The sequence below is a fragment of the Ursus arctos genome, unplaced genomic scaffold (assembly GCF_023065955.2).
Source record: "Ursus arctos isolate Adak ecotype North America unplaced genomic scaffold, UrsArc2.0 scaffold_19, whole genome shotgun sequence".
NCBI lineage: Eukaryota > Metazoa > Chordata > Mammalia > Carnivora > Ursidae > Ursus > Ursus arctos.
The window spans coordinates 57,036,067-57,051,491 of NW_026622863.1; the positions used below are offsets into that span (position 1 = coordinate 57,036,067).

A 15,425-nucleotide genomic window follows, 5' to 3' on the forward strand; every position below is an offset into this window, starting at 1 on the left:
CTTTTTAAATTTTATTTATTTTAAAGATTTATTTATTTATTTGAGAGAGAGAGAGTTATTTTAGAGAGAGAGCAGGAGGAGGGGCAGAGGGAGAGGGCGAATCCTCAGGCAGTCTCCCTGTTGAGCACAGAGCCTACCGTGGGGCTCCTCCCAGGACCCCGAGATCATGACCTGAGCCAAAATCAAGAGCTGGCAGCTTAACCAACTGAGCCACCCAAGCGTCCCTCGATTTTTTTTTTATTTTTTCAATTTTATTTTTAAGTTATCTCTACACCCAACATGGAGCTCAAACTCACTAGCCTGAGATCCAGAGTTGCAGGCCCCACTGACTGAACCAGCCAGGCACCGTGCAAATCAAAATTTTTTTTTAAGTTTTGAACATTAAAGCACAAAATAAAAAGAACACAGCACCATGCCTGGCTGTGCCAAGCCCCCAGTAAATGGGAGCTGTTTTTGTCCTTCCCTCTCTCCTCACCAACCTTTGCTGGTCGCACACCTCTCGCCCCTGCCACGTGTAAGAGCGGTCTTCACCCACCACCTCCTCCCCTGCTTCCGGTCCCACCAGCCACCAAAACCTTCCAGTCTCCCCTCTCCGTTTTCCCAGTGGCTGCCCAGCTGTGTCCCACCCTCGTGTCTCTTCCTTCCTAAAAAGTTATCTCAACTTCCCCAACACCACCCTTTCCCGGTCTTCCCTCTAGTTCTCCCCTTGCTTCTTTTCAGGCCCCTGCCGCCTAAACCGGGGTCTTCCTTAGGGTCCCAGGCAGATGTCCCCGGTCCTCTCATTAGATGTCGTCTCCCCGTGCGGGCTCCAGGCGCTCAGGCTTCCATACCACTTGTGCTAATAACGCCCCACCTCTGTCTCTAACCAGCAGCTTTCCTAAGCTCCAGACCCAGGTCTCCACTGAGGACCCTAACGGCTCTTCTCCACCCTGCTCAGACTCACCCTTGGGCTTCTGCTTTTCCCTGCCACTTCTCCCTCCAGTCCTCTGAACTCTGTCACCATCCTCCTGTCTGAAGGTCTCTACTCAAGCCCCTCACCTCTTCCCCCCCACCCCTTACACTCCCTCCACCCCGCTGGTGAATTCCTACTCATCCCCTGCAGGCCCCAGCTTAGACAGCCCACCCTTCGGGAACCCTTCCCCACTCCTGGGGTTCCATCAGGCCCTTCCACATTCCCTGTCAGAGGGCATATCACCCCGGATTGAGTTTCCTATTGCCCCACTGGCCTTTCCCACCAGACCGTGAGCTCCTTGAAAGCAAGGACTCTGGCCATCTGTTCATTCATTCGTTCATTCATTCATTAAATATTTTCTGTCCACCCGTGTCAGGGCAAACAACACTGCTAAGGTGATGGGTGCAGTGGTGAGCAGGTGGCCCAGGTTTTAGATTCTGGCGGGAAGGCTCTGAGTAACCTGGTGGGAGCATGCAGGGGTTGGGGGCGGGGCTGGGGAGCGAGAAGGAGGTGAAGGGAGCATATTTCTGGAGCATGGCCAGCCTTTTGCTAGGGCTCCCTAGGGTTCACTGAAGCCTTCTGCTTAAGCAGAGCCTTCTTTTTATGCTTTTTTATTTTTTAAAAGATTGTATTTATTTGGGAGAGAGAGAGCACAAGCAGGGGGAGGGGAGAGGGGGAGGGAGAAGCAGACTCCCCACTGAGCAGGCAGCCTGAAGCGGGCTCAATCCCAGGACCCCAGGATCAAGCCCAGCTGACTGAGCCACCCAGGCACCCCTCAGGGCCTTCTTTGTGGGGAGTGTGGGGGGAGACTGCACGCTTACCAGAGTCTTCCAGCTCAGCGGAGGGTCCCCGTGAGTCCATCACATGAAGGTTTACGCTCAGATGGAGGGGACAGGCTTGCCTTGACCAGGAAATTGTTTTGTTGCTTATTTATTTTGAAATAAATTATGGGGGGAAAAAAGGAAATATTTATGGACTCTAAGAAATTGGTCCAATAGTACAGAGTCCTGCGGGCTCCTTCCCTCAGCTTCCCCTGGTGGCGATGCTGTCACAGATAAATACCTGAGGGCTGTATCAGCCCCAGGAAATCCCCGAGGGCCATTAGCTAGACCATAAGCCTAGTTCCGTGTCTCTGTGCATGTTTGCCCTTGTGCGTGTGTGCACAGTTGTTTCTTTTTTTTTTTTTTTTAAAGATTTTTATTTATTTATTTGACAGAGAGACAGAGAGCACAAGCAGGGGGAGTGGCAGGCAGAGGGAGAAGGAGAAGCAGGCTCCCCGCGGTCCTGGGATCAGCATCTGACGCTTAAGCGACTGAGCCCCCCAGGCGCCTGTGCACAGAGGTTTCTATGAAATGTCACCTCGTCTGTAGATCTGTGTCACCACAAGGGCCCCCAGATGCACAGCAGCCCCCTCCCTAACCCCTGTGCCCTCCCGGGGGGGGGGGGTGTCTTTCCTTCTGTTCAGCATCCCGCCCTTCTGGTTTGCCAGCCCCTCAGAGCGGGATCACAGGAAACAGAAGTGCACGCGGGGAGGTCGGCGTGTGGATTCAGACGCGCGGAGTGACCCCCCAGGTACAGAGACAGGGCTAAGCAGCAGCCCGGGCAAACAGGGAGGAAAGTGGCTTGGGAGCCAGCCTGGGTAGGGGGTGGGGGGTGGTGCTGGGGTGTTGGGGGAGGGAGAGTGCAGAGGCTGCCTCCTGAGTCACCGTGACCTGCTCAGCCCCAGGGACAAATTGCAGTCATTAGGGCATTTAAGAGGCTGGGGAGGTGCTGAGGGCAGTGGGCTCTGCCCCAAGTTAGGAGGGGACCCTCCTCGGCCGCTGGAGCCCCTCCCCGCCTCCCCGCTGTCTCTCCCTCTTTCTGGGTCTCCATCTCTGTCTCTGTCCCCCACTCTGCTCCTGCCCTCTGCACAGCCCCAGGTGGGGGGCCCCAGTTCTGCACTGACCCTCCTTCTCCCTGCTGGGGCCCCCGCTCCCCAAACTCCCAGGACTGTGAAAACCACAAAGTGAGAAAGCCTAGGGGACAAGACAGTCCCAGGTGCCTCCCGCCCCTGCTGTCTCCTGCCAGTTCCCAGCCCCACCCCCTGCCTCCCTGTCTCCTCTGTCTGCGTCCCCATCACCTGTGTACCCGTCGCTCCCTCTGTCTCCCCCTCCTCTGCCTTGTCCTGCCTCTTCCTCCTCTCCAGTGTATCAGCGCTTCCTCTGTACCTTCCCTGTCCGCCCCCCCACCCCTGCCTCTTCCCTCCGTTCCCCCCACACGCTTGGCTTTCCTACTCTGCCCTCTCCAGAAATCTCTGTCTCTGGGCTTCCCCAGTTCCCTGGTCTTTCCCCATCTGCCTCCTCTGTCCCTGTGTCCACATTCGTCTTCCTTCCCCTTCCCCATCTTTCCCTGGTCTCTCTGTCTCTGACTCTTGTCTCTCTGGCCTGTGTTTCTCTGACCCTATCTCCAGCTTCCACCTTCATAGTGACTTCTCTTTCATTTCCCAGCCTTCTCTGTGTCTCTGCCCCCCCACCCCTCCCAGCACCTTCCCCTGAGCCCCCCACCCTGTCCACCCTGCCCTGGGGTCCCCCCTCCCTGGGTTCCTCCCAAATTAAACACCTTCACTGGGCGGGTTCTCATTAATGTGGCGCTGCTTCTCTGGCCAGAGAGGGGAGGGAGGAGATAGGACCAGGGAGCCCTGGAATGGGACCTGGGCTATAAAAAAAAAAGGCAGGAGAAGGGCGGGGGGCAGGGCCAGTTGCCCAGAACAGGGATAAAAGGCCTCCATGGAATGACAGGGAGGCAAGACACGAGCCCCACATCCTCCACACCCAGAGGCACATCCATGTCTCTAAGGGCCTTGGTCTCTGTGTAAGGCCCTCTCTGTCTCTGTCCCTCAAATTCTGGGTCTCTTGCAGCCTGCTTCTCTCTCACTTTCTCTCTGCATTTGCCAGAACCTGACCCCCAGCCCCCAGAATGTTCCTCCTGCTGATAGCACTCAAGATCATGGCTCTAGGTAAGACAGCAGTGGGGTCCGGGGTATGGACAGTCCCCTGGAGATGCTGAGAAGAGATGGGGAGGGTTTCCAGGGACCCAGTGTGCTCATGGGTGACCTGGTGAGAAGGATGGGTGTGGTTTTGGGGGTCGTGGCTGAGGAGCCCTTAGGAGGGGGCCTGGGTCCTGAGTTGTGGAGGTATCAGGAGATATCAGGGTACAGGAGTTGAAGGAGATGGGGAGGACTGAATGAGGAATTGTGGAGAAGTGTCCAGTCCTGTCTGGGTTTTATTTAAAAGGAGGGCTGCAGAAGTAACGGAAAGACAGCATGTTGTTGGCGATGATGGGGGGCAGGGGTGATGGTAGGGGGGTAGGGGTGGGCTCACGGGGAGGGGTGTGGATTGGCAGATGGAGTGGGTGTGGGGTGAGATAGTGGGTCCTGGGGGGCTGTATGAGTGGGAAGGTTGGAAAAAGGACAGGGAGCTCCTTGAATGTGTTGGAGAAGGATTAATGGGGGGAACTGTGGTGTGTTGTGAGAAGTGATGATAGAAACTATTCATGGGAGAGTAAAGTCCAGGGTAGTAGCTATGTCAGAGCCCCGGATGAAGTGGCCGTGGGATCAAGTGATACACTATGGAGGTGATGGAGAGGTTGTCAGAAAACTCCCTGTTGTGTTGGGGCAATAATAGGGGCAACACTGGGCATGTCTCATACTATGTGGGGCAGATAGAGGTGGGTGGTTTAGGGGTTAGGTAAAGAAAGGGGATTTGTGGGTCCCAGACGTCCTAGAGAGTTGAGGGGTGGAGGGCATTTGTTCATCTGCTTTCCCCACCCCACCTCTGCCTGTTCCTAGCCATGGCACAGAGCCAAGGGGATGAGAACAAGATAATTGGTGGTTACACATGCATCCAGAACTCCCAGCCATGGCAGGCGGCCCTACTGGCAGGTCCCTTTCGTCGTTTCCTCTGCGGAGGGGCCCTGCTGTCAGGCCGGTGGGCCATCACTGCCGCTCACTGCGCACGCCCGTGAGTAACCTCTTCCCCGACTCTTGCGCCAAGCGAATTCCAGAGTCTAGAGCTCCAGAGCTCAGCTAAGAACCTGAAGCCTTGTGTTGAACCTAATGTGGTAGCTGGTCCTGGTTTGGGGTCTAGATAAGAGCCTAGAATCACCGACGCAGCTTGGAATATGGAATCCAGCCATAAACCTTGAACTCAGTTTAGATTCTTTTTTTTTTTAAGATTTTATTTATTTATTTAGAAAGCAAGCTTGAGCAGGGGGAGGGGCCGAGGGAGAGACCATCTACAGCAGACTCCGAGCTGAGAGCAGAGCCCAACGCGGGGCTCGATCCCACGACCCTGAGATCACAACCCCAGGCAAAATCAAGAGTCTGACGCGCAACCAAAAGAGCCACCCAGGCGCCCCTCAGTTTAGATTCTGAAAGCAGATTGACAGCTTAGAACCCATATGCCAGCTTAGAGTCCCACACAAAACCTAGAACCTAACACAATCTGGAGATCTATCTAGAGGCCAAGCTCTACAAAGAGACTAAGATTAGGAGCCCATTCCAGATTGGTGATTCAGTTTAGGCCATAGTCTACATTCAGAAATTCAGGACTCCTTTCAGAACTTAAATTCAAAGTCTAGTTCAGACCTGCAGTCCAGCCATAAATCCAGAACCCTACTTACAGCCAGAACGTACAGCTCAGAGCATAGGATAGACAGAACCAGAACCTATTCTCGATGCAATGTTTAATTCAGAGTCTAGTCTATAGCTCCTTTTTTAGCAGCCTGGAACCCAGTGTCTAAATCCCAGAATGCAGACCATAATCTGAAACCCCATACAGAACTCAGAGCCCCTCCAAGAGTCTAGACCTCAACCTAGAACCCAGATCCAAGACCAGAGCCCACCCAGTGCTTATAAACCAGATCTAATCTCATAAACTAAAGTTCGATATAGAACCGAGAGCCCAAAACTCAGCCCAGGGTCTAGAATGCAAAGCTCAGAATGCAAAACATCTAGAAACTTGGATCCAAGCCAGAACCTGAAGCTCCATCTAGAACTCAGAGCTCAACCTAAGGTCAAGGGCTTGGACCAGAGTCCAGCAACAAGAGCCCAGACCATAACTGCAATTCAATTTGAAACAGAGCCTAGCCAAGAATCAAGAACTCAGACCGACATTTAGGACCCTAAGCTCAAACACAGAGCTCAAACCATTGTCTAAAACCCGGGTCATAAACCAGAACTTAAGCAAGAACCCAGAACTCAGTGTAGAAACTGAAGCTCGTATCAATGTCCAGAATCCATTGCGCCACATAGAATTGCGACTACCCGAAGACTAAAAGCTCAAATCAACATCTAGAGCCCAGACTCAAACCCTAATGCAGAGCCTAGAACCCCCAGCCTATCCTAACACAGAAGCTCGCACCCATATCTAGAAAGTATGCCACGATCCAGACTCATCTAGAGAGCCCGGATCCTAGCTTAGACTCAAAAGTTCAAAATATCTAGAACCCAGGGGCCAGGCTGGAACCAGAATGGAGCCTCCCTGGAGCCTACTCTGGGATATCAATTCTTATTTAGAGCCTAGAACCATAGCCCAAATTCCCGCTTGGAATGCAGAGCCTAGAACCCAGCACTGAGCCAAGAGCTCCCAACTATCATCTTACACCCAAGCCAGAGACCAGAGCACAGCTCAAGAGAGGAAGGGTGGATGGTGGGATTGGCCTAAGAGAGAATGCCCAGGCCGTGGGAAGGAGCGCAGGGGTCCATCGAATACTCCATAAGCAGTTCAGGCTTGTGGACAATTCAGCACCAGGGAAGGCAACAGGGCCAGAGGGTGCGGAGGGGTCTCCAGGGCAGACCCTGAGCAGTGCTACTTTTGGGGGTCATGGGCCAGGGTCCTTCACGTAGCCCTGGGCAAGCACAACCTGAGGAACTGGGAGGCCACCCAGCAGGTGCTGCGCGTGGTTCGCCAGGTGCCACACCCCCAGTACAGCCCCCGGACCCACGATAATGACCTGATGCTGCTGCAGCTGGAGCGGCCCGCTCGCCTGGGGGGGGCAGTGAGGCCCATCGCCATAGCCAGTTCCTGTGCCAGCCCAGGGACTCCCTGCCGCGTGTCGGGCTGGGGCACCACATCGAGCCCCATTGGTGAGTACTGGGAAGGAAGGGCTGAGGGTCTAGACTCCTGGGTCTGAGGGAGGAGGGGCTGGGGGCCTGGACTCCTGGGTGTGAGGGAGGAGAGACTGGGGGCCTGGACTCCTGGGTCTGAGGGAGGAGGGGCTGGGGGCCTGGACTCCTGGGTGTGAGGGAGGAGGGGCTGGGGGCCTGGACTCCTGGGTCTGAGGGAGGAGGGGGCTGGGGGCTGGGACTCCTGGGTCTGAGGGAGGAGGGGCTGGGGGCCTGGACTCCTGGGTCTGAGGGAGGAGGGGGCTGGGGGCTGGGACTCCTGGGTCTGAGGGAGGAGGGGGCTGGGGGCTGGGACTCCTAGGTCTGAGGGAGGAGGGGGCTGGGGGCTGGGACTCCTGGGTCTGAGGGAGGAGGGGGCTGGGGGCTGGGACTCCTGGGTCTGAGGGAGGAGGGGGCTGGGGGCTGGGACTCCTGGGTCTGAGGGAGGAGGGGCTGGGGGCCTGGACTCCTGGGTCTAAGGGAGGAGGAGGTGGGTCCCCAGACTCCTGATCCTGCTGGAAGGTAGACCCCCGCTTGTACCCCTTCTGTGCCCCCCAGTCAGGTACCCCAACTCCCTGCAATGTGTGAACATCAACATCTCCTCGGATCAGGAGTGTCGGCAGGCTTATTCCCAAGCCATCACCGCTGGCATGGTCTGTGCCGGTGTCCCCCAAGGTGGGAAGGACTCCTGTCAGGTGAGGCCCAGGGACAGCCAGAGGAGGGGGGCTGTTTGCGGCTGGGACTGGGGTATCAAAGAATCTCAGGAGCAGGAAAATCTGCAGAGACTGAGAGAGATTGTAACAGCGGGGCTGCCTTCTAGCTGTCCACCCTCGGATAACGGACCTAATCCCTCTGTGGCTAAGTGGACTCACGTGTCAGGTGGGGCAGCCCCTCTTAGGGCAGGTGGTGGAACGAGACAGTAGTCCACGGAAAGAGTGCAGAGCGGTGCCTGCACTTAGCTCTCATCGCTGCTCTAGCTGCTGTTACCACATATGGGCGCTGGGAAATCTGTGCTCAGGGGCTCCAGAGACCTCACTCCATCCCTGAGAGGTGACTCCAGAGACGGGGAGATAAAGAGGCATACGCAGGGGGGGCGCAGTGAGCCGCAAGAGGCAGAGACAGCAGGAACCAGGGAAGAGGGAAGTCACTGACCCCAACTCTTCGGGCTGATATCTTCGGAGCCCTGCCGGGGGTCTCAGCCCACCTCCTTCCCCATTTCTGCCTCTTGGGTTTTCCACACCCATGACTCTGACCATCTGTTCATGGGTATCTCTATCTCGGCCTCTCCCCTTCAGGGTGACTCCGGGGGACCCTTGGTGTGCAAAGGACAGCTCCAGGGACTTGTGTCCTGGGGGATGGAGCGCTGTGCCCTGCCCGGCTATCCCGGAGTCTACACCAACCTGTGCAAGTACCAAACATGGATCCAGAAAACCATACAGAGCAAGTGATTGCTGGTTTAACTGAACACCAGCTGCCCCCTTGCTTGCCCAGACCTTGCTCTCTGCGCTCAAGACCCAGGAGTCCCAGCCCCCAGCCCCCTCCTCCCTCAGACCCAGGAGTCCTGGGCCCCAGCCTCTTGATCCAGACCCCTGGCCCAGGACTCTTCCTTTCCCAGAGACGTTCTTTCAGGATTTCTCTCCACAACCCCACAACATCATTATTCAGGGCCCCTTAGGTACAGGAACAGGAGCAAGAAAGCACAAAACTGGCACCAAACCCCAAAGAAGACATTTTTCGAAACTCTTAGTGTCTCTAAAAACCAGATAAATGGGGGGGGCCTGGGTGGCTCAGTCAGTTAAGCGTCTGCCTTTGGCTCAGGTCATGATCCCAGGGTCCTGGGTTGGAGCCCCACATGGGGCTCCCTGCTCAGCAGGGAGTCTGCTTCTCCCTCCCTCTGCCGCTCCCCCTGCTTGTGCTCTCTCTCCCTGTCAAAGAACTAAAATCTTTAAAAATAAATAAATCAAATAAAAATAAAAACCAGATAAATAGTAATAAAAATCGAAGAATCCTAAATTTCATTCGTCTGTCATTGAATTCATCGCAGGGATATGCCAAGAGCGGCTTCATCGTGCCCGTTCAGGAACCGCACTCTTGACAAGTGGCAGAACGAGGTGCCTGTTGCTCCCCGGGGGCACTCCCCAGCCACGGGCGTGCGGTGTGGTGGAAGGAAACACCCAGCCTTGGAGCCTGACCCCGAGCAAGACTGCCCTCCCTGAGCCTCGGCTCCGGCTCCGGTCCTGTGAGCAGGGACTGCCGAGGTCCGGGCAGGGAGGGCAAAGACTCCCTTTGTTTCCTGGAAAACTCTATGCAAATGAAAAGGTCCTCTTTTTCCTAATCTGATCTCAGGTGAGGAGAGTTGAGTTAATCACCCTCTGGCGTTCAAGTCCTGGCAGAGACCTGCTCTCATTTTATTTCTTTATTCCATCTGTCATCCCTGGCTCCAGTCCCCTCCCTCCCCACAGGCACCAACCCAAGCGGCCTTGAATACGGTGCATCCTTGCAAAACATGCCTCGTCATAAGCTGTTGCTTCTCATTTACATGAAGCCATTGTGTTCCGAATCTCGAATCTCGAATCTCGTTCTCTTTCTTACTTTCATTCCTCAAAGACTGTTTACTGGGCACTTAAAGTGCAGTGGGCACTGTTCTAGGTGATGCAAGTTGAGCTGTGAACAAGCCAGATAAATCTAAATGCTTCCCCTCACAGAGCTTAGACTCCAGCAAGAGGTGACAGACAAGAAACAACAAACATAATTTAAGAGTAAAGTAGAGGGGCGCCTGGCTGGCTCGGTGGGTGGAGCGTGCAACTCTTGATCTGGGGGTGTAGGTTCAAGTCCCATACTGGGTGTAGAGACTACTTAAAAATAAAACTTTATGGGGGCGCCTGGGTGGCTCAGTCGTTAAGCGTCTGCCTTCAGCTCAGGGTGTGATCCCAGCGTCGTGGGATCGAGTCCTGCATCGGGCTCCCTGCTCCGCTGGGAGCCTGCTTTTTCCTCTCCCACTCCCCCTACTTGTGTTCCGTCTCTCGCTGGCTGTCTCTCTCTCTGTCAAATAAATAAATAAAATCTTTAAAAAATAAATAAATAAAAATAAAAATAAAACTTTAAAAAAAATAAAAAGTAAAGTAGAGACCCCCTAAGAGTAAAAGGTCAATAAACTTGAGTCAGGTCACAAGACCAGTGTGTGTTAGAACCAGCTCGTACCAGCCCGTAAGAGCCAGCTGGCCAATTTTTAGGAATTTGGAAAGCCAGGTGGCAGACACAACCATTATTAAAAATTAAATTACATAAACTTATAATTAAATAATGAATATTAAAAAGAAGGTCAATATATACTCGACATTCCTTAATTCCTAATTATTTTCACTAATAGTTATGCTTCGAAGTTATGTTTGTTTGTTGCATTATGTCTATAACTGTGAGCTTTTTTTTTTTTAAAGATTTTTATTTATTTGGCAGAGAGAGACACAGTGAGAGGGAACACAAGCAGGGGGAGTGGGAGAGGGAGAAGCAGGCTTCCTGCTGAGCAGGGAGCCCGATGCATGGCTCGATGCGGGGCTCGATCCCAAGACCCTGAGATCATGACTTGAGCCTAAGGCAGATGCTTAATGACTGAGCCACCCAGGCGCCCCTATAACTGTGAGCTCTTCCAACCCTGTGCCCACTGACATCGCACTGGGAGGTTGATATCAGCCCAAGCAGGAGTATTTCCACACAGAAATTGGCAAAAGTTTTTTTTTGTTAAATCCTTACCAGCACGGCACAGGACTGGCCTGCCTAGGAATGACCCGATGATCCTAGCATCTGTCTCCCCGTGGTTCTGTGCCGCGATCCTACAGAGCTCAGCTGGAGGAGAAGGCAGTGTGGTCTCACCAGGGTTCACTTGCTCTCTTGCGGGGGGCAGCACGGGACCCGAGAGTTCTCAGATGGTGGGTCTGGGATCCTCGTGGTTACGGCAGTTCCAAAGAGCTGTTGAGACATGGAGTCTGCCCCTTCCGTCCAGGTGATGCAGACACACCTTGGCTCTCCCACGTAGCAGCCATACAAGCTCTGTGGAGGAAAGGGGACAAGAGTAGCTATGTCCTGGGGTAGATTCGGGCCCCCAGTGAGATGGAGATACAGCCCATGCTGTGATTCTTAGCCTGTGTCCTATAAAGCGAAATAAATATAAAGCAAAATAAAAGCCGTTTCGATCAAAGATTACTTTAACCTGATTTCCCAACTATACTCCCCACTGTGATGGTTGAGCACCCCTTTTATTGCTTCTCAGATGCACATTCCTTCGCACTTTTCACAATTCTGAAATCAGGACACATCTTACAACCAACGGTGTCTTAGCATTATATCATCATTTAATGGACAGCTTCTTTCTCTGTCTCTGAGATATGCAACTTAATAGTGCAAATACAATCACCAGCATCTTAAGTGTGATGACACAAGGTACGTAGAAGGTGGGTGTCGGTGAGCAGTCAGGTTGAGGTATTTTTTTTAAGTTGGCTCAACACCCACCATGGGGCTTGAACTCACAACCCCAAGATCAAGAGTCACATGCTTGGGGCGCCTGGGGGGCTCAGTCGGTTAAGCGTCTACCTTCGGCTCAGGTCATGATCCCAGGGTCCTGGGATCGAGCCCCACATCGGGCTCCCTGCTCTGCAGGGAGCCTACTTCTCCCTCTGTCTCTGTCTGCCACTCTGCCTACTTGTGCTCTCTGTCAAATAAATAAATAAAATCTTAAAAAAAAGAGTCACATGCTCGACCGACTGAGTCAGCCAGGAGCCGCAAGGTCGTGGTATAAAATAAATGATCTTATTCCACCAAACACTGTGTTAGCAATCTCTCCATGTTGCTGTTTGCTCATTTAGTTTATTGCTTCTCCCTGCTACAGAGTGTTGTCCATCTGTGCTGTCCAATATGGTAGCCACTAGCCACACGTGGTCCTTTAATTTTTAAATTAAAATTAGATAATTAAAGACATGTTGAGATTCCATTCCTTAGCTGCTCTCGCCACATTCCCAGAGCTCAATAACTGTATGTGGCTAGTGGCTGCCATTTTGGACAGTGTAGATGAATGGAATATTTCCACCATCGTCCAAAGTTCAATTGGCAAGCACTACTCTGGTCTACACCCTTGGTTCTCAAAGTGTGGTCTAGGGAACAGCGGCATTGGAAGTACCTGGAACTTAGTAGACGTCAGAGTCTTGGGCCCCACCCCCCCAGGCCAAACCAACCAGAATCTGCATTTTAATAGGATCCTCAGGGACACAATGCATATCAAAGTTTGAGAAGCACCACCTCACCTCACCTCACATCCACCACATTTAACGACCCAGTTCTTTTTTTTTAAAGATTTTTTTTTTAATTTATTTAGTTGACAGAGAGAAAGCACAAGCAGGGGGAGCAGCAGGCAGAGGGAGAGGGAGAAACAGGCTCCCCGCTGAGCAGGAAGCCAGACGCGGGGCTCGATCCCAGGACGCGGGGCTCGATCCCAGGACCCTGGGATCATGACCTGAGCTGAAGGCAGACGCTTAACCGATTGAGCCACCCAGGTGCCCCTAACGACCCAGTTCTTTAATGATGGACAACTAGGTTCCCTCCACTACCCAAGCCATAGTGTAATGATTATTTGGTGGCATGCCCCTTACGTGCCTATAGGAGACTTCTCTGGAATATTCACAGAAGTGGGACCATTGGACCAAAAGGCCTACTCTTAATCAATTGCACCAAGAACTGGCAGGTTTTTGTCTAGATAAGGATTCCTATCTTCCCACACCCTCAGCAACGCTTACCGTTCATTCTGGAAATGTAAGTCAGATCTGCATGTGACAAATGTGAATATTCACTGAATTTTATTGACTATTCATCTTTATTCAATATTTTTTGAATATTCATCCAGTCACTGGATTTTATTGTACACTGAGTACTGTTATAGAACAAAACAGACAAGCATCTCTGCCCCCAGGGAACTCACCGTGAAACGAGAGGCAGACACGCAGAGAAGCTTCTCTGGGTTCTGTGAGTCCTTCTAGCGATCCGCTGAACCTGTCCTGGGAATTCCCAACTCTAGTGGTCAAGGAAATCTCCAGAGAGAGGAGGACAAGTAGAGAAGAAATGACGCAGACATCTGGCTTGGACGAGGCTCTGAGAGTGAGCCTGGCATGAGAAGGGGGGCAAGAGGACACGGTCGATGATGTCCAGAGCCTTGTAGGCCACCATCGGGAAATGGGACATTCATTCCGAGTGATATGGGAGGCACTGTGGGGTTTTGAGAGGAGGACTGACCTGCCCTGACTCACATTCTCTTAAAAGGTCACTCTGACTGCTGTGTCAAAAGTAGGGTATAGGTGGACAGGCCAGAAACGGGAAGGCCAGATAGGAAATTTGCAAGAATCCAGGTGGGAGATGACGGTGGCTGGGAGGGGCCAGGTGGCAAAGATGGAGGGTGTTGAGAAATGGTCAGATTTGGGATCTATTTTGCAGGCAGAGCTGATAGGGTTTGGTAATAAGACGGAGGAGTGATGTGAGAGAAGGAATCCAAAGGAGAGACGAAGGTTTTCACTTCTGAGGACTGCAAGGATGGAGAGACCGCCGATGGAGAAGGTCAAGATTGCAAGAGGAGCCCGCTTGGCTTTGGACGTGCAGATGGGAAGCAAGCAGTTGTACGTCAGGCTGAGAGTTCCGGAGCAAGGTCTGGCTGGAGACTTAAATTTGGGAGTCATCGGAATGTAGATGGTATTTAAAACCATGAGATCACCGAGGGAGTGAGTGTAGACGGAGGAGAGGACCAAGTGTCGAGCCCTGCGGTGCTCCGCCATGTAGAGACAGGACAGGAGAAAGCAGCACCCGACGTGGGTGAGGAACAGCCACTGAGCTATGAGGAAGACCAGGAGGGTGAAGAGTCCCAGAAGCCGAGGAAAAACCTCTCTGAAGGAACAGGGAGTGATCCACTTGTTAAACGCTCCTGATAACTCAAGTAAGATGGATTCAGCAACATGGATGTTACTGGTCCCCTCGACAGGGGTCCGGCTGGTAGTGGGGGAGAAAGCATGGAGAGGGCTCAAAAGAGAACAGGACAGGAGCTGCAGACAGTGAGTGTTGCCAACTTTTTAGAGAAGAATTGTAGTCATGGGGAAAAAGAATGGAGCCAAAAAAAAAAAAAAAGGGCTGAAGGAGAGCCTGAAGGTTGAGAGGTTTCATTTTTTGTTTTTGCTTTTTTTTAAGATTTTATTTGACAGAGAGAGAGACTAAGCATGAGTTGGGAGCAGAGGGAGAGGGAGAAGCAGACGCCCCGCTGAGCAGGGAGCCCGATGCGGGACTCGATCCCAGGACCTTGGGATCATGACCTGAGCCAAAGGCAGACAGACGCCTAACCGACTGAGCCCCCCAGGTGCCCCTTGTTTTTGTTTTAATTCCTTTAATGGAACATGGGAGTCGTTGCAGCACATTCGTATTGTAATGGGACTGTTCACTGGGGAAGAACAAAAATGGATGCAGACAAGCGAGCGCAGAGTGCTGGCTGGAACAGTGTCCCCAAGGAGGTGACAGGGGACGGGAGAGCAGGCACAAGTGGAGGGGTCTGTCTTAGACAGAGGCACAGACTGTTCATCTATAGAAATAGGAGAGGAGGCAAAGGATGTGGGCATAGACGCAGGTAGGTGGCAAGACTGACCTTTCTAGTCCTTGCTATTCTGATGGGTGAAATGTGGTTTGCTGTTGCTGCACGGGAAAGATGGTGACTGGGGTGACATCCTTCCCAACATGGACCCAGCTCTAGAGAAGAATTCATGGGTCTCCACTCCGTGTGCCTCTTTCTCTCCAAGAGCACAAGCCGGTTTCTCCCCAGGCTTCTCCATCTCTCCATCTCCATGTCTTCGTGCCTCGCTCTCCCTCTGCCTTCCTTCTGCCCTCTCCCACCCACCCTGTCTTTCTATCTCTGTGTATTTATCCCTTCGTATCTTTCTGTCTCCCCCTCCCTTCACGTTTGCATCGGGGCCTCTCCTCTGAGCCTGGGTGTGGGGCCAACTTTCTCATCCCAGCCAGCACTTCCAACCAGAACTTCCAGTCCTTGCTTGACAAAGAACCCCATTTTGAAGCCAAGCTAGGGTGGGGCCTCCGGAAACCTCAGGCTACCTCCATCTCCTGCTTTACTTATTTAACAAGCACATTTGTGGCCCTTGGTGTGTGTCAGGCTGTCATCCAAGCACCTTGAAAATTAACTCATTTAACCATCCTGGATCAGACAGAGAGATCCTATGCTATTGATAGCACCATTTTGCAAATGGGGACACTGAGGCACAGAGTGGCCATGTCACTTGAATAGTCTAGCTCCACAGTCTC

The 15,425-nt window shown here is 52.8% G+C and overlaps 1 protein-coding gene across 1 annotated transcript; it reads left to right on the plus strand.

The window, feature by feature from the left end:
* The first annotated feature begins 3,907 nt into the window (after positions 1–3,907).
* KLK14 (kallikrein related peptidase 14) lies at positions 3,908–9,014 on the plus strand. Its single transcript, XM_026488331.4, has 5 exons — positions 3,908–3,947; positions 4,779–4,950; positions 6,823–7,076; positions 7,653–7,789; positions 8,390–9,014. Exons 1-5 carry the CDS (start codon positions 3,908–3,910, stop codon positions 8,540–8,542), a joined length of 756 nt encoding a protein of 251 aa, XP_026344116.2. The 3' UTR covers positions 8,543–9,014.
* Positions 9,015–15,425: the final 6,411 nt, after the last annotated feature.